This window comes from Rhineura floridana, chromosome 2 (genome assembly GCF_030035675.1).
Source record: "Rhineura floridana isolate rRhiFlo1 chromosome 2, rRhiFlo1.hap2, whole genome shotgun sequence".
NCBI lineage: Eukaryota > Metazoa > Chordata > Lepidosauria > Squamata > Rhineuridae > Rhineura > Rhineura floridana.
The window spans coordinates 163,551,764-163,570,358 of NC_084481.1; the positions used below are offsets into that span (position 1 = coordinate 163,551,764).

General features: G+C 41.4%; 1 protein-coding gene across 3 annotated transcripts in view; it reads left to right on the plus strand.

The window, feature by feature from the left end:
• PCNX1 (pecanex 1) overlaps positions 1 to 18,595 on the plus strand; it is a 159,877-nt gene that overhangs the window by 115,761 nt on the left and 25,521 nt on the right. For all 3 annotated transcript variants that reach the window (XM_061611183.1, XM_061611185.1, XM_061611184.1), the window contains 5 exons: positions 419 to 569; positions 863 to 1,004; positions 7,438 to 7,615; positions 9,289 to 9,397; positions 10,198 to 10,327. In XM_061611183.1, the coding sequence (XP_061467167.1) occupies positions 419 to 569; positions 863 to 1,004; positions 7,438 to 7,615; positions 9,289 to 9,397; positions 10,198 to 10,327 (710 nt within the window). The remainder of the gene's footprint in view (positions 1 to 418; positions 570 to 862; positions 1,005 to 7,437; positions 7,616 to 9,288; positions 9,398 to 10,197; positions 10,328 to 18,595) is intronic.

The window sequence follows — 18,595 nt, forward strand, 5'->3', positions numbered from 1 at the left end:
TTTTTATTTATTAATTCAATTTATATCCCGCCCTTTCTCTCAGGAGGAGCCTAGGGCAGCAAACATAAACACTAAAAACACTCTAAAACATCATAAAAACATTAAAATAAAACAGCTTGAAAAACAGCTGAATAAGCAGTTCCAACACAGATGCAGACTGGGATAAGGTCTCTACTTAAAAGGCTTGTTGAAAGAGGAACGTCTTCACTAGGCGCTGAAAAGTCATGGGTTGCACCCAGGGTTTCTGATACCCCTGGGGTATATCCTGAGGAGGTGGGGAAACAGCTGGTGGTGAACACACCCTTCAGTCAGCACTACCATTCTGCACATGAAATGGAGAAACACAACTCTGAAAGGAGTTGCTGTTGGTTGCTTTTGAGACTGAATCTTTTTTTTTCCTCTTAAAACTTTCCATTAGCCTGTCTTGAGCTATGTTTTGTACGCATTGGTGGGCTCAGTCGGCTTTATGACTCATTATGTACTGCCTCAACTTCGGAAACAGCTCCCTTGGCACTGTTTTTCTCACCCACTGTTGAAAACCAGGGAATACTATCAATTTGAAGTCCGCAGTAAGTAGTCCAGTTCTTCTTTCGCTTTTGGCAATTCACTATGGATTTTTTTCTCACTAAATGTAATTAAATATATTATGCTTGTACAATAAAACTGTGTCTTCTATAGAAAGCCTAGTTTCTTGCAGTAAATGTATAACTTTTTACCCATGGAAAATAGTTCAGATATGTTATCTGTAATGTTGGAGGGATGGGGGGGGGGAGGTTGACACAACTGAGCTTGATTTGTTTGCTGATACTTTCTCCAGCCTCATGAGTTACTGCATTCCATATTGTACTTTTTGACTCCTTAGATGCTGCACACGTGATGTGGTTTGAGAAACTTCATATATGGCTTCTTTTTGTGGAGAAGAATATTATCTACCCTTTGATAGTCCTCAATGAGCTCAGTAGCAGTGCAAAAGCTATTGCTAGCCCAAAAAGACTGGATACAGAGTAAGTAGAGAAAGAGCACATATGGCACTTTATTACTTATGTTCTTTTTTTAAAAAGGCCTATTGAAAAGAGTGGTGTCTCTGTTGTTTGCCCAGTGATTTGATTATTCCAGTCTCTTCTTTCCTATTGTTATATAGTCTCTCCTTTACCTTAAGCATTAATATTAATGTTACCACCCTCCCTTCACTAGATGGTCCCAGGGTGGGGTCACAATGATATAAAATTATGATTTTCTTCAAAGCCCCATTTCTCATTAGCCACCTTCTCATCTCAGTTCCCTGCTTACACTTCTTTAGGCCCATCCTCCTTCATCTACCCATTCCTCAGGTTAAGGTTTCTTAATTCAGTGCACCCTTTCTCCAGCCATCTTATCTCTGGGTCTCCCTCGGTTCCTTTTCTTTCTGGGATCTCCTCCCGTGTGTGAGTGTTTAATCCTAGGTAAATGCAGAACTTTGCACTCTCTCTCTGCTCTTTTTAAAGATGCAAGTTTATTATTTCATCATGTCCAACTTCAGGTGGAAATCTGCTTAACTGAATGCTTTCTCACTGGGAGGGGGAAAATTGTACTGGAGTAAAGCCAGCAATGCAAGATGAGAACCCTTCTGTCTGACATCAAGTATTTTATATGTGAAGAATTTTTGATATGGAAAAATAGTCAGTCATGTGAATCCCTGTCTGTAGCTGAAGTAGTACAGTAGACATACACAGGTTTATCACTTTCATCTGCTGATTATGAAAATTACACTTTTACTTTCCTTCACAGACACTGGACTGCAGATTTTCTGATAGCTTATTTGATTAGTTGGAACATTCATGAACACAGTAGCTCAGGCAATTTGTCAGAAGTTGCACCACCACAGGCATAATACAGTATAGAATCTTAAAGCATTTCACTTTTTAAATATGGAAATGCTAGTCCTAGGTTATCTTTGGAGGAGAAAATCTCTGAAATCCTAGATGCCATTTTTTTTGTATAATAATTTTTATTATTCAAATTTTCATAAAACAAACACAACAAAATCAAACAACAAAAACAATACAACAAAAATAAAAAGAAAAACTTGACTTCCGATTTGTCACAGATCAGCTATAAGTATATAATATATATCAAACCTGTCCCCTAAAACATACGAAATTCACTTTTTTCCATAGTCTATCTTAATTAATCGTCAAATCCCATTATCATCATTTCTTTTTTTCTTTCAACAAAAAGTCCAAAAGAGGCTTCCATTCCTTAAGAAATGTATCTGTCGTTTTTTCTCTGAGAAGGCATGTCAATTTGTCCATCTCTACTAAGTCCATTAATTTCAATAGCCATTCTTCCGTTGTTGGTATTAATTCCATTTTCCACTTTTGTGCATATAATAATCTTGCTGCCGTAATCATATATAATATTATTCTTCCATATTTCTTTTCCTTTTGTTTATCCATAACACCCAATAAAAAAATTCTGGCTTTGACTGAATATTTATCTTTAAGATTTTTTGCATCATCCTACCTATCTGTGCCCAAAATAATTTTGCCTGTTTACACGACCACCACATATGATAAAAAGATCCTTCTTGTTGTTTACATTTCCAACATACATTAGAAACATTACTATACATTTTTGACAACTTTTCTGGAGTCATGTACCAACGATACATCATTTTATAAAAATTTTCTTTAAGATTATAGCATAATGTAAATTTCAAACCTTTTTCCCACATATTTTCCCATTGATCCATTTGTATATTATAACCAAAATTTTTTGCCTACTTGACCATACACTCTTTTACTTGTTCTTCTTCCATGTCCATTTTCAATAAAAATTTATACATTTTTGCAATTATACATTCATCATTTGTACACAAACCTATTTCAAAATCAGATTTATTTATTTCAAACCCATACATTTTTTATCCATTTTGTATCTTTCTAACAATTGTAAATAGGCAAACCATTGAGAACTATATCCTTCCTTTGTTAGTTGTTCTCTCTCTTTCATTATATATTCTCCATGTACATTTTCTAATAATTCTTGGTAAGTTAACCATTTCTCTTTTCCAGCCATTTCTCTTCTATAAAATGCTTCTTGACTTGAAACACATAGTGGTATTTTCAAAAAAAACCTTGTTTTGTATTTATTCCATATTTTCAACAAAGGACGTCTTATAAAATGATTATTAAAATCCACATTCACTTTTACTTTATCGTACCATAGATATCCATGCCATCCCCACTTCAGGTTGTGGCCCTCCAAATCCAATAGTCTTTTGTTCCTCAGTACAATCCATTCCTTTATCCAGACTAAGCTACAAGCAGCAAAATAAAGTCTCAAATTTGGTAATCCCAGTCCTCCTCTTTCTTTGGCGTCTTGTAATAATTTAAATTTAACTCTTGGTTTTTTCCCCTGCCAAACAAATTTAGAAATATCTTTTTGCCATTGTTTAAAAGGTAAATCAGAGGATATGACAGGTATTGTTTGAAATAGAAACATCATTCTCGGCAATACATTCATTTTTATTACAGATATTCTACCCATTAATGACAACTGTAATTTATTCCATTTTAACAAATCTTTCTTAATCTCTGTCCATAATTTTTCATAATTATTATGAAACAACTTTGAATTTTTATTTGTCATAATAATACCTAAATATTTCACCTTTTCTTCTATTTTAAAATCTGTCTTCTCCATTAATTCTTTTTGATCCCTTAACGATAAATTTTTCACCAACATCTTTGTTTTTTGGTTATTGATCTTAAATCCTGCTAATGGTCCAAATTCTTTTAGTTTATCCATCAATACTTTAATTCCTTCCAAGGGATTTTCTAATACAATTATCAAGTCGTCAGCAAATGCTCTCAGTTTATATTCCTCTTTTCCTAGATGCCATTTGAATGAAAAACTATAGACCTTTCTTGTAAAATTATGTTCAAATGGAATGAAAATACCCTAGCATGTCTTGCAGTCTGTCATTCTAAAGAGGCAAAAGGGCATAATTCTCAAAGAGTCAGAATTGATGGGAAAGACAGAGAATGGCCACTGTGAGCTTCCTAGAGTGTTTGGGAAATGCTAATTTAGAGCATTTTTAAAGCTGCTGTGGTAAAACCATAAGATCCAAATCCTGTGTGAAATACTTAAAGTAGCCTTTACTCAGCCATCAGAAGGCTGCACTAGATGACTGTATACTTGGTCTTTCAATTTTTTTTGGACAAAGTTCCTTACCAAAAGCTCCTGAGTAAGTTTAGCCATCATGGGATAGGAGGGGAGGTCTTTTTATAGAATGTTACATAGTTTTTTAAAAAAGGCAGCAGAGAGTAGGAATAATTGCAGTAGGAGGATATAAAAAGCAAGGTCCCTCAAAGATCTGTGCTGGGACCATGGCTTTTTAACTTCATAAATGATCTGATGTTGGAGATGAGCAGTGAGCTGCAAGAGTGTCTGCAGAAACATTTCAAGGAGGGTGGGGACAAGGTTTATTAATCATTGCTGCAGATCATTGGCAACCCACTCCACCAACCATTACATTTAGAATTCAAACACCGTTGGTGAGGTGGCTGAGTTAGCTGATGGCACCAAATAGTTCAAGGTATTAAAAAAAAAAAGTATTGCAAAGAAGTCCAAAAGTATGTCTCGAAACTAGGTAACAGAAACAAAAAGGGAAAAAGCACCAAATGAAGATCAAAAAGCAGACAGACAGGCTCTGGTGCTGGTTGTAGATTTATTGAAATACTGTATACGTTTCAGAAATGCTTTCCTTCCTCAGGAGCTAAAAACATTCAAACAAACCCAGATTAGTGTCATGGAGACAACACGGTGGTCATGAACATGAGCATAACACTTTTAAAGACCACATTCAATATAAATCAGTTAAAAATTGATTTTTTTAAGCTAATTAACAATGCTACATCCCTGATCACTAACATTAAACTAACATGTTATACAACCATAACATATGGCTTAAATGAACCTTATATTCGCCATTACAAAGCAACTTAAAAAGCTCCTCCACCCAGAAACATAAACAAACATTGCCCTATACTAGCCTGTGGAGCTGTATTTCTTTGGCTCTATCGAAGCAATGAAAATTCTTTACCAAAGCCCCACACTGAACATGAATCAAACTCGAAAACTGCTAGTGTTCATACTGAGTATTTAGGTTAGCTCAGCTGTGCAATCACTTCATTTGTGAATTATACTGATCCAGCTAGTACTTACAGTGAATAACTCAAATATACAGTTGTCACAGACAGTAAACCAATTTCCATATAGAAACCTTATTTCTCATTTTATATAAACTCAGAAAAATCCAAGTATTTTTTTTAACCCTAGAGGTCCCAAGCTTTTCAGAGAGATAGCCAGAATAACTCTTTTACTAAGTAGTCTATAATTGCCCACACTTCTTTCAGTGGCCCAGAATGTAATATCATTTGGCTTATGTTGTGTCTCAACAAAGCATCTGACCAACCTCTGATGTCTTAAATTACAGAGATGTTCCCCATTTCTAAATTTCAGTGGTCTCAATGTCTTTCCAACGTAGATCCGATTGCAAGGACAGGAGATCAGATAAATCACTGCTACAGAGTTCCAGGTGAAGAAATCCTGGATTTGAATGTGCTTTCCCGTGTTGAGATTAACAAAGAATTTTTTCTTTTGAGTGAACTTGCAATATGTGCAGTGGCCACATGGATGATGTCCAGTTGCTCTTAGCATCCCTCACTAACCTCAGCTCATTCTCAGCTTTAGCCTTCCTGACACCATCCCTGGAATTCCATGATACCTGCCTGTACTCTTCCTTTGTGGCCTGGCCTTCTTTCCACTTCCCGTATGTGTCCTTTTTTGTTTTCAGGTCATCTCTAAGCTTTTTGTGAAGCCACATTGGCTGCTTCTGTTGTTTCCCTCCTTTTTTCCTTGTTGGAATGTGTTGTTCCTTGTATGATGTGCTGATCCAACCCATAATATGGCCCTCCTCCAGAATATTCTTGATGGTGTTTCTTTGGTGGGATCAGATGTGATTGGCACATATGAAATCTGGTCCTGTCATTGCGAAGTACCTCAGTCTTATAGTCCTTACAATTTTGGATGAGAATTGCACCCCCCTTGTCTGCTTTTTTGATGACAGTATCAGCGTTCTTTGACAATTGTTGTAACATAGCCATTTCTGTTTTGGTCATATTATACTATGGCGTATATTCAGTTGCTTCTAGAACCTCAAGTTGTTGAAGAATTCGTCATTCACATATCTGAATGGCTCAATCTGTTGGTCCAGGTGGCATGAATGTAGAAGGGAGTCTAAATTTTGATTGTGGATCCTGGCATGCAGTATCTTGTTTTTGGAAATAATATTTCAATTTCATGTTTCGAAAAAATCAAATCGAACCGTGTCTGTACTAGGTCATGTTTTGGAGTGGGGACAAATGATAAACCTTTTTCCAATACTCTCATTTCTATTTCTGATAAATCTTTATTGATAAATTGATAACTATGGTTTCCTTCTCCTTAACTGTCTCAGGGAAATTTCTTCCAGGTGTCTTTTTTGGCCCTAATTTGGGTTTGTTTGAATGTTTTTAGCTCCTGAGGAAGGAAAGCATTTCTGAAACGCATAGAGCATTTCAATAAATCTACAACCAACACCAGAGCCTGTCTCTCTTCTTTTCGAAACTAAGTGAATCGACAATAAAATGGCAAATGCATTTCAATGAGAATAATTGTAAAATTAAGCACATTGAGTGAAAATAACCTAACTTCACCATAATCTCAGATGATGTCTGAGCTGGCAGTGCCTGACTAGGAAATGGATCTTGGGATTGTGATGGACCCAGTATGTGTCAACTACGAAAAAAGTGAATTACATGCTAGAGATAATTAGGAAAATAATGGAAAATAAATCTGTCAATTTTATAATGCCTTTATGCAAATCTGTGGTGCCGTTCTGGTCACATCTCAACAAGGAAATTATAGAGGTGGAAGTTGTAGAAAAGGGAAATCAAAATGATCAGAGGGCTGAAGCAACTCTGTTAGGAGAAAATATTACAATAGGACTATTTGGTTTAGAAAAAAGGCAAGCAAAGAAGACAAAGGTTTTTAAAAACACATGGTATGGAGAAAGTGACCAGAGAAATTTTTCTCTTATAATCCTAGAGCTTGGGGTCATCCAATGAAACTGAATGGTGATAGATTCAGGACAAACAAAAGGAAGTATTTCACATAGGACATAGGTTAAAGTATGGAATTCACTGCTACTGAATGTGACAACAACCAATTTAGACAGATTTAAAAGGGGATTAGACCAATTTTATGGAGGATGGTGGTCTTATATTAAAGCACATGCTAGCAAAGTGAAAAAATATAATTATCACTTTAACTATTAATCTTTCAGAACATTCAAGATGCAGATGTATTTAGCAGCAAAACTATCAGCTTGACAAATATCTTTTCTCATTGCAGATTTGGTGCTTTAATCATTACTATTGCTGGTATGAAGCTGTTGCGTTCCTCTTTCAGCAACCCAACCTACCAGTACATTACTGTCATTTTCACAGTGCTTTTCTTTACATTTGACTACAAACATTTCTCGGAGACTATGCTGCTAGACTTGTTCTTCATGTCAATACTCTTCAGCAAGGTAATGTCAAATAAACTGTTCCATGCCATCAAAATGGGATGGCAACCTCTCTTGTCTTTATAGATGCAAAGCAAATCTTGAAGTTGACATAGCCATCTTTTCCTTAGTCTTGAAAGGCAACCTAGAAAAAGCCCCTAGTTTGACTTTTGATGGTAGTCTTATAATCTTACGAATTTGACTTATGATCTTGAATTTTTGGTATTATTAATAATGTTGGAATTCACACCATTGTTATAATATAAAATTCTCTTCCCTTTTCCGTTGTCATTTGAAGGAAAATCTGACACTTTGTCACAACCGATAATATATTTTATCCTATTGCCCGATGCTGTGCAGCTAGGAAGAAAGCTAATTCATTGTGGAATAGAGAATCTCCACTTGCTTGGATAATAATAATAATAATAATTTAATTTGTGGGTCGCCTATCTGGCCAATGGCCACTCTAGGCGACGTACAATTTAACAACAATACATTACATCATAATAAAATACAATATAACAATAAAACAATAAAACAGTTCCAGTACAGAGTAGTAGGCTATTCGTCGTAAAAATTTAACCCTCCCCGTAAGTCCCAAAGGCCTGTCTGAAGAGCCAGGTCTTCAAAGCTTGGCGGAATACATTCAGGGAAGGGGCATGTCAAAGGTCATACGGGAGGGAGTTCCAGAGAGTGGGGGCCGCCACTGAAAATGCCCTCTCTCTTGTCCCTGCCAACCTAGCTGTTTTAGTTGGCGGGATTGAGAGAAGGTCCTGTGTGGCTGATCTTGTTGGGCGGCATGGTTGGTGGCGCTGGAGGCGCTCCATCAGATAAACTGGGCCGAGACCGTATAGGGATTTAAAGGTTAATACCAACACCTTGAATTGGGCCCGGAAAATAACTGGAAGCCAGTGTAGGTCGAACAACACTGGGGTGATGTGTTCCCGGCGGCGACAGTTTGTAAGCAGTCGAGCCGCAGCATTCTGTATAAGTTGTAATTTCCGGACCGTTTTCAAGGGTAACCCCACGTAGAGCGCATTACAGTAATCCAACTGAGAGGTGACCAGGGCATGTACCACCAGTGGGAGCTGATGAGCAGGAAGGTAGGGCTGCAGTCTACGAATGAGGTGCAATTGATACCAAGCTGCCCGGCTCACTGCCGAAATCTGAGCCTCCATGGACAGCTTGGAATCAAGAACAACCCCAAGGCTGCGGACCTGGTCCTTCAGGGGCAATTTCACCCCATCGAACACCAGGTCAACATCTCCCAACCTTCCCTTGTCTCCCACGAGTAGCACCTCAGTCTTATCGGGATTCAACTTCAGCCTGTTCCTTCCCATCCATCCACTCACGGATTCCAGGCACTTGGACATGGTCTCCACAGCAGACTCTGTGCAGACTTAATGTGCAAATTTGACAGAACATGGCACTTATATTATGATTTATGACCCAAAGCTGAATCAGTTGATCTACCATGACATACATAATGCATATTTTAACCAAAAAAATTCCAAAGTTATACTTCTAAGTTTCCAAATTATAGGAAGTTATTTGTCCCGTGTGCCAGCACATGTGATTCAAGAGATTTGGTAATGCATCTAAAGTTCCTCCTGGGAAACTGAAATCATACATGTGTCAAGAGTATATGATTCATGACTAATGTTGCTTATGTATGTTCTCTTCTGTTTTCTTTCTAGCTTTGGGAGCTTTTCTACAAATTGAAGTTTGTATACACTTATATTGCTCCTTGGCAAATCACATGGGGATCTGCATTCCATGCTTTTGCCCAACCCTTTGCTGTACCACGTATCCTTTTGGAAGCTCAAATATTTTCAGTCTGTATATGGTCACAGAGAAAAGACATTCCAAAACCTAAATATATTATAAAAGTATACTAAAATATAAAGTAAATGAATTCAAAAATGAAGATGATCTTATATGTTTGATATTATTAAACAAACCATGGTGGGGCCCTTATCTGATTTAGAGAGGATGGTTATGCTGGTCACCATGGGTGGGAAAGACTGATATCAGTTACTCAGATCAGTTTCCACTGTGGTGTGAATGTTGTCACGTCTCTGGAACAAGAACAGTGGCAAGTTATTCTAGTCTTGTGCGTGATAGCTGCCAAGTGTAGATTTTGGTACTGTTTGTTCTTTCTAGATGGTGGTGTTGGTGTTACTGTTATTGTTATTTATTGGATTTGTTAGTCGTTTGTTACCCAACGGTCTCAAAGTGATTGACAACATTATTAAAAATACAAATAAATATATCATACCATAAAAACAAAACAATAAAACAAACACCACCCCCATAACAGTGATAGGAAGCTTTGGCAACACTGTAATAGCAAACTATCAGCTTTATCAAAAGTCTGGGGGAAAATATGTCTTTACCTGGTGCCGATAAGATGTCAACGAGGGTGCCAGGCAGACCTCACTGGGGAGTGCATTCCACAGATGGGAACCACAACTGAAAAGGCTCTCTCCCTTGTTGCGACCCTCTGAGCCTCCCTCAGAAGGGAAGCTTGGAGAAGGGCCTTATCCTGCCCTGACACAAAGAAATCATGCAACAGTGAGTGTATCCTTAACTTTATTGCCCTGCAGATTCTGCAATGCTGTTTGTCCAAGCAGTTGTGTCTGCATTTTTCTCTACTCCACTAAACCCTTTTTTGGGAAGTGCAATATTCATCACTTCTTATGTCAGACCTGTCAAGTTTTGGGAGCGAGACTACAAGTAGGTGATGTTGAAGACACAAAAAAGCCTCCATCTGTAGTAATGAGGGGTTTTAGAAAAAGTTAGAAAATGTGTTATTTCTGGATGCAATTATTAGAGTGCTTCATACAAAGCTATTAAAGTAGCCTTTTTTGTTTTTGCATTCACTTGATCCTCTTTTTCTTGATACTGACTAAATAAATGCATTCATAGCTTTTTCAGAAATATTTTAAACTGGAGCTTAAAATATTCTCATTTGACAAATACTTTTTTTCTAAAAGGTTGAACGCATTTCAGAGTTCCATACTATGCAGGAGAAATATGCTTCTGCACAGTCACCACTAGTTTTTTCCAGAGAAATAATATCCTCATTTCAGTCTACCTTTAGCTGAAAATAATGTAAATACTTCAGAGGTGAACCTCTGGAATCTCTTACTGGTGAATTGTCAGAAATAACCTGACGTGGTTCTATGATAGTTGAATGAGCTTCTTGTACAATCGTGATGAAAAACAATTTCACATGAAAGCCAAATTATTTTAGTGTTATACTTTGGCTGTATCCACACATAGTGCTAAACCGTGGTTAGTCTGGTTAATTTAACAAACCAGCTTCACAACCTATGCTTGAAGTTGGCTTGTTATGAAACTTAAAAGAGTTTGAAACCAGAATCCCTGGTCAAACATAATGAGAAAGCTAGGATTCTCTAGAAGTTTAACTGAACTCTGTGAAACTTGTCTTCCTGGCCACACAGCAGGAAAGTGGAGACTGATGTTTTGGGCTGATTCCAGGTTGTCCACATAGTGCTAAACCATGGCTTAGTGTTACATGTGAACACAGCTATTTTGTGAAGTTAAAACTTAAATTTCAGAGTGAAAAATGGTGACAATCGGTACTTTTTCTAGGCAATTTGATACATTTAGAATAATAGAACTTGAAGGATTATTATGATTATGATTCTCCTACCTTTGGGCAATATTTCAGCTTTATTACTACTGCCTCCCGAAAATGGATTTTCATGGCAATTATAACTTTAGTTTTCATATTTCTGTGAACTTTTCATGAAAGTAATAGTCTCTTCAGAGCTATAGGGGGTGGGATGGAGAGAGACTTTCCTGTGGCTAAGTAGGAATTGTGGCTACTTCAAAAGGTTTCACTGCTGAGAGACCTTTTGATTCTCCTGTGCATGGAAAGATGATATCAGGTGGATAAGTAGCTCCACCTAGCACAGTTGATTTTTGCAGGAACTTCCTGTTCTGTGTAGCTCCCAGCTCAGTTCTCTTCTGCCTTCACACACAACGGTTGATCGCTCTCTCTGCTCTGTCTTCAGGCCTGTATATTTGTCTTCTGTATTGGTCTTACGTCGTTTTTGTTTTTCCTCCTTCCAACCTTACCTTTCCCCCCGTTTTAAAAAAAATCCCCCTTTCCTCCCCCAGAGCCCTTCCACCGTTCGAGGCAAACTAAGAAAGGGATTCCCCTCCCTTCCTCCACCAGAACTGTGCAGGGGTGGGAAGTTTGTTAGGGGCACTAACGGGAGGATTTAATGCCCCTCCCTCTCACCTGGACCGGCTCACTACCGCCGCTGTTGGCCATTCCTCCCCCACACCGAACTCATTAACAGAGGAGACAGGAATCTAGTGGCAGCATTTTCAACACATCGACGCTCCGTTCCCGCCTCTCAGAAGCAGCACTCATTGCACAAACCCCAGGAGGGATCCTCCGAACCCAGCGGCGCGGCCTCACCCGCAACAAGGCGCACCAGTCCTTCCCCCCACCGAAGCTTCAGCAGAAATGTAGACACCTTGTAGCATCCAGCCCCCATAAAACCCTCTGTGCGGTTGCACCATGGGGAAAGCAACCCACAAATCCAACAGGCCGGAGAAGAGGCTCAAGCTGCTCCCACCCAAACTAGGAGCAGCGCCACCACCGTTACCCAGACAGGACTTAGGGCCTTCCTTCGTGCCGAACGCCCAGATGGAGACGGCCATGGCCCGCCCCCCTTCTGGCAGGCTGGAGGTGGCTGAGGCAATGAACGTAGCGGGCAAGGTGGCTTCAGATGGTGCGGCGCCCATGGCTAGCAGGCAGACCAGCCAGACCAGGCAGGCTTCTGCTGATCATACTGCAGACGGGGGGGGGGGAGAGAGACTCATACAGCTCTACTTTCAGGACTAGAAGAGACCAAGAGTCACTGTCCAAGGAAGAAGACATACAAGCCCTCCCTGGCTTGGATTCGGTTTTTTCTACCAGATCCTCACCTGTGGATTTCATGGTTTTACAGACACATCTGCCTCTTACCAGACCATCCATGTTACAGAAGGGGAAGGATCCCAGCCCCCCCTCTTCTCCCCCTGCTCAACAGTTGCAAGGACATGTCATTCCTGTTGTGCACACACTCAGCCTCTTCAACTTCATTTATCAGATCAGATGCTTCAACAGTTGAAGGATCAGCTCAGGGCTTCCCTTTTAGTGGATTTGGCCAGTGATCTATCAGGCACAGCACCCTCTATACAGCACCTCCCTAGTGGCACGCAGGGAGCTCGGGGTTCTTCCTCAGCCATCCCATCATCATCAAACCCACAGCCTCCTGCAGCACACAATTCACCTAACCCTTACTCTGTCACTCAAGATAGACATGTTCACCCTCCAGAGGAGACGCCTGCCGACCCAGACAGTGAACTGATTATTTTAGATGAAGAGGATTGAAGTGGAGAGTCAGAATTGGAAGAGATTTTAAGCAATAGAATCTTCCATGAGTCCCATTTCCTCTCCCTTTTCTGCAAGGCAATGGATGCCCTCAGCTTACACTCCCCTGACGACCCCCCAGTTCCATCAGCATCCAGGGTCCTGACAGTGTGTCCAGACCCAAAGCCTAAATCCAGGGTGCTCAAACTCCCGACATTACTGCTTACAGTGATCAAATCCAAATTTGATGTCCCTTTGCAGTTCACGAAGTCAGTGTCAACTGCTAACAAAATCTATACACTGGAACAGCAGATTATGGACCAGCTGAAAGTCCCGCTAGTCCATAGTTAATCTTCTAAATCCATCCTTGAATCCTAAGGACTCAGATGCTCACCTTAAGGATGCGACTGAATGTAAACTAGACCAAGGCCTCAGAAAGGTACATGAGGCTAGTGCGCTTTCCATCAGAGCAGCAGCAGCATCTTCTGTCTTCGCAAGAGCTTCTCTCTTATAGCTAGAGGACCTTCTGGATGGCTCACAACAGGACCCTGCCAGAACACGCAAATCCTTGTTAAATGTTTCCTGGGCAGTGACTTTCATGGCAGATGCATCCATGCACACCATGCAATTTGCAGCAAGGTCATTAGCAGCGGGCGTGTTAACCCATAGAACCCTATGGCTGCGTCATTGGGAAGAAGATGCCACAGCTCGTTTTAACCTCACTTCAGAACCCTACATGGGAGGGAAGTTATTTGGTGATGAGGCCTTAGCAGGCATCTTGGAATCCAAGGACAAGAAGAAATCTATGCCCTCCTTCAAGAAGAAGGAGGACAGAAGGCTGTTTCGAAGAGCCTTTCACCCATATTCACAGTCACAGTCCTTTCTGAATCCTAGGACGTCTGGACGAGTGAGAGATACCCATACCAATCGCCCCTTCTGATACAGACAATGTCCGCAGACAAAGGGTCAACCATATGTTCCCAATAGACTGGGGTCAGAGCCCAGGCACGAGGAAACAAACACCAATTCTGACGCCAGCATCCCTCCGGTGGAAGGACGCCTCCAACGCTTTGCTCAGTGTTGGAGGGACACATCATCAGACCAATGGGTATTATACGCAATCAGAAACTGGAATTTACATTTCCGCCCCCCTCGAGAAGATTTGTCACATCCCCTCTCTCGGCAACTCAAGACAAAAGAGCAAGAACCCTCCAAGCGATTTCCCATCTGCTCCAAATATCAGCAATAGACCCTGTCCCGGCAGGTGAGAGATTTTTGGGAAATTACTCAATTTTCTTTACTGTCATGAAAAAAGATGGGTCATTCAGGGCGGTACTCAGCCTCAAGAACCTGAACAAATACATTCAATACCGCAAGTTCCGCATGGACACCTTGCTGACAATCAAGGAGGCACTGAGAAAAGGGGACTTCCTCTCCTCAATCGACTTGAAGGAAGCCTACCTGCATGTCCCCATCTCTTTCCCCCCCCACAGATGTTATCTCAGGTTCACAGTGTCATCTGCTCCCAGGGTATTCATGAAGATCATGGTTGCCCTGGTAGCCCACCTCAGGACGCAAGGAGTCCACATATTACCTTACCTGGACAACTTCCTCATTCAGTCCCTATCGTTAAGCAAGGCCTGGGAGGATCTACACATCACCTTAGCCTGCTTGAAGGATCACGGCTTTCTAATCAACCAAAACAAGAGCCAGTTAGTTCTTTCCCGCCACATTGTACATCTGGGGGCCACTATAGACTCACAACAGGGGACAATATGGGTAGCACAAGACAGGATCAACAAAATACATGCTGTGGTATCACAGCTTATGACTTCCCCATCAGCAGACCTCATGCAGCTGGCCTCAGTGCTCAGGTCGATGGTAGCAGCTTTCCAAATGACACCTTGGGCACATCATCACTCTCGCCCCCTGCAGTGGGCGTTATTACCGTTTCAGAACAAGATAGCAGCCAGGCAGCATCAGAAAGTGTTATTGTCACCAACGGTTCATCAGTCATTAAGGTGGTGGGCACATGAACCCAATCTGCTCAGGAGTACTGTTCCACGATCCCCCACGTATAGTGATCAGATCAGATGCCAGCCTATTAGGCTAGGGTGCCATCTGCAAGGGTCAGATGGTGCAAGGAACATGGTCACAGGAGGAGGCTAGTCTTCCAATCAATGTACTGGAACTGCGGGCGATCCGCCTGGCACTGACACACTTCACAAGCACCGTACAGTTGGGGGCGGTGCTTGTCAGGACAGACAACATGTCTGCCCAATCTCATTTAAATCGTCAGGGGGGCATGCGCTCTCCCATTCTCCAGAGAGAAGCCTCACTCATCTTCCAGTGGGCAGAAGAACATCTGGAGTCACTCACAGTGGAATACATCAGAGGGGAGGACAACAGTCAAGCAGACTGGTTGAGTTGGGAGAAAGTACATCAAGGGGAATGGAAGCTACATCCTCTGACTTTTCAGGCGATACTGGCACGCTTCAGCAGAATCAAAGTAGACCTTGTCGCCTCCAGTCTCAACCACCAGGTAAAGAGATTATTCGCCAGGTACGAGACGCCGGAGGCAGAGAGAAGAGATGCTCTCTCAGCCCAGTGGCCTCCGAGCCAAACGGGCAACGGTTCTGGTGGCTCCTTGGTGGCCAAGGAGACCTTGGTTTCCGGAACTCATCGACCTAGCAGTCACTCCCCTGTGGAGAATTCTGCTCAGGGACGATCTGTTGTCGCAGGGACATTTTCTCCATCCGGATCCCGGCTGGCTGGCTCTTCATGTGTGAAAATTGAACAGCAACGTCTCTTGAAGAAAGGCATTCCGGGGCAAGTTGTGCAGACCATGATGGCCTCCAGGTGCCCTTCTACCGTTTGAATATATGAGGCCACCTGGAAAGCCTTCGTATCTTGGTCTCAGAAACAAGGCATAAATCCAAGTAAGACAGGTATTAAAGAAATCCTCTCATTCCTGCAGCAAGGCTTAACAATGGGCCTCAGACCAAACACTCTCAGATACCAGGCTTCGACTTTGTTGTCAATCCTATCTAAGTTCCCCAAAAAACCATTGGGTTCTTACCCATTCCTGGAGCGTTTCCTTCGGGCGGCAACGATATCAGCACCTACAGTCCATCATTGCCCAACTTGGGACCTACACAAGGTCTTAATGGTCCTGCAGAAACCTCCCTTTGAGCCCTTAAGTCAAGTTCCTCTCCGTTTGCTATCCTTTAAAGTCCCGTTCCTTGTGGCCATTACTTCAACCCATTGTGTGTCTGAGCTGAATGCCTTATCTGTATATAAGAATTTCTGTGTTTTCATAAGGATAGGGTAGTACTTTGCACTGTACCTTCCTTTCGTCCTAAGGTTCTATCTACCTGTCACTGTCAACAAGAGTTAGTGCTCCCTTCCTTATGCCCTAAGCCTGTGCACCCCACAGAAAAGGCATGGCACTCATTGGACATGAGAAGAGCCTTAAAAGTATATATATCCAAAACTAAGCCTTTTCATAAGAAAAATGGAAATGCACTGCCGTCAAGGCGCTTCCAACTTATGGCGACCCTATGAATAGGGTTTTCATGGTAAGCGGTATTCAGAGGGGGTTTACCATTGCCTTCCTCTGAGGCTGAGAGGCAGTGACTGGACCAAGGTCACCCAGTGAGCTTCATGGCTATATGGGGATTCGAACCCTGGTCTCCCAGGTTGTAGTCCAACACCTTAACCACTACAGATTCCTTATTTGTTTCATTTCATCCAGCTTTCATAGGTAACAAGGTTTCAACCTCCACCCTAGCTAGGTGGATCAAGGCATGTATTACCTTGGCATATGCTTCACTCCAACTGATGTCACCTGCTAGGATAGTGGCTCATTCCACTAGGGCAGCAGCCACAATGGCAGCATTCTCGAGAAATGCTTCACTAACGGAGATATGTAGAGCGACCAAGTGGGCCATTCCCAGTATGCTTATTAGACATTGCAAGATTAATACATATGCATCTGCAGAAGCGGCCTTTGGGAGGAGAGTGCTACAGCATGTCCTTTCTGACTGTCAATGAATTCAGCCCAGCAATATTCCCACCCTACATGGGTCAGCTTTGGCATGTCCCACCTGATATCGTCTTTCCATGCACAGGAAAAGAGACTTTTGGTCTTTCCGTGAAAATGGTCTTCTCTGTGCATGTCAGGGATGATTAAACATACATGTAACTGGCCAATTGCCAAGAAAATCCAACACGGTCACATTTGACTTCAAAAGAGGAAACTTCACAAAAATGAGGGGATTGGTAAAAAGAAAGCTGAAAAACAAAGTCCAGAGGGTCACATCACTCGAAAATGCTTGGAAGTTGTTTAAAAACACTATATTAGAAGCTCAACTGGAGTGCATACCGCAGATCAGAAAAGGTACCGCCAGGGCCAAGAAGATGCCAGCATGGTTAACGAGCAAAGTCAAGGAAGCTCTTAGAGGCAAAAAGTCTTCCTTCAAAAAATGGAAGTCTTGTCCAAATGAAGAAAATAAAAAAGAACACAAACTCTGGCAAAAGAAATGCAAGAAGACAATAAGGGATGCTAAAAAAGAATTTGAGGAGCACATTGCTAAGAACATAAAAACCAACAACAAAAAATTCTATAAATACATTCAAAGCAGGAGACCATCTAGGGAGACAATTGGACCCTTGGATGATAAGGGAGTCAAAGGTGTCCTAAAGAACGATAAGGAGATTGCAGAGAAGCTAAATGAATTCTTTGCATCTGTCTTCACAGTGGAAGATATAGGGCAGATCCCTGAACCTGAACTAACATTTGCAAGAAGGAATTCTGAGGAACTGAGACAAATAGTGGTAACAAGAGAGGAAGTTCTAAGCTTAATGGACAATATAAAAACTGACAAATCACCAGGCCCGGATGGCATCCACCCGAGAGTTCTCAAAGAACTCAAAGGTGAAATTGCTGATCTGCTAACTAAAATATGTAACTTGTCCCTTGGGTCCTCCTCCGTGCCTGAGGACTGGAAAGTGGCAAATGTAACGCCAATCTTCAAAAAGGGATCCAGAGGGGATCCTGGAAATTACAGGCCAGTTAGCTTAACTTCTGTCCCTGGAAAACTGGTAGAAAGTATTATTAAAGCTAGATTAACTAAGCACATAGAAGAACAAGCCTTGCTGAAGCAGAGCCAGCATGGCTTCTGCAAGGGAAAGTCCTGTCTCAGTAACCTATTAGAATTCTTTGAGAGTGTCAACAAGCATATAGATAGAGGTGATCCAGTGGACATAGTGTACTTAGACTTTCAAAAAGGGTTTGACAAGGTACCTCACCAAAGGCTTCTGAGGAAGCTTAGCAGTCATGGAATAAGAGGAGAGGTCCTCTTGTGGATAAGAAATTGGTTAAGAAACAGAAAGCAGAGAGTAGGAATAAACGGACAGTTCTCCCAATGGAGGGCTGTAGAAAGTGGAGTCCCTCAAGGATCGGTATTGGGACCTGTACTTTTCAACTTGTTCATTAATGACCTAGAATTAGGAGTGAGCAGTGAAGTGGCCAAGTTTGCTGACGACACTAAATTGTTCAGGGTTGTTAAAACAAAAAGGGATTGTGAAGAGCTCCAAAAAGACCTCTC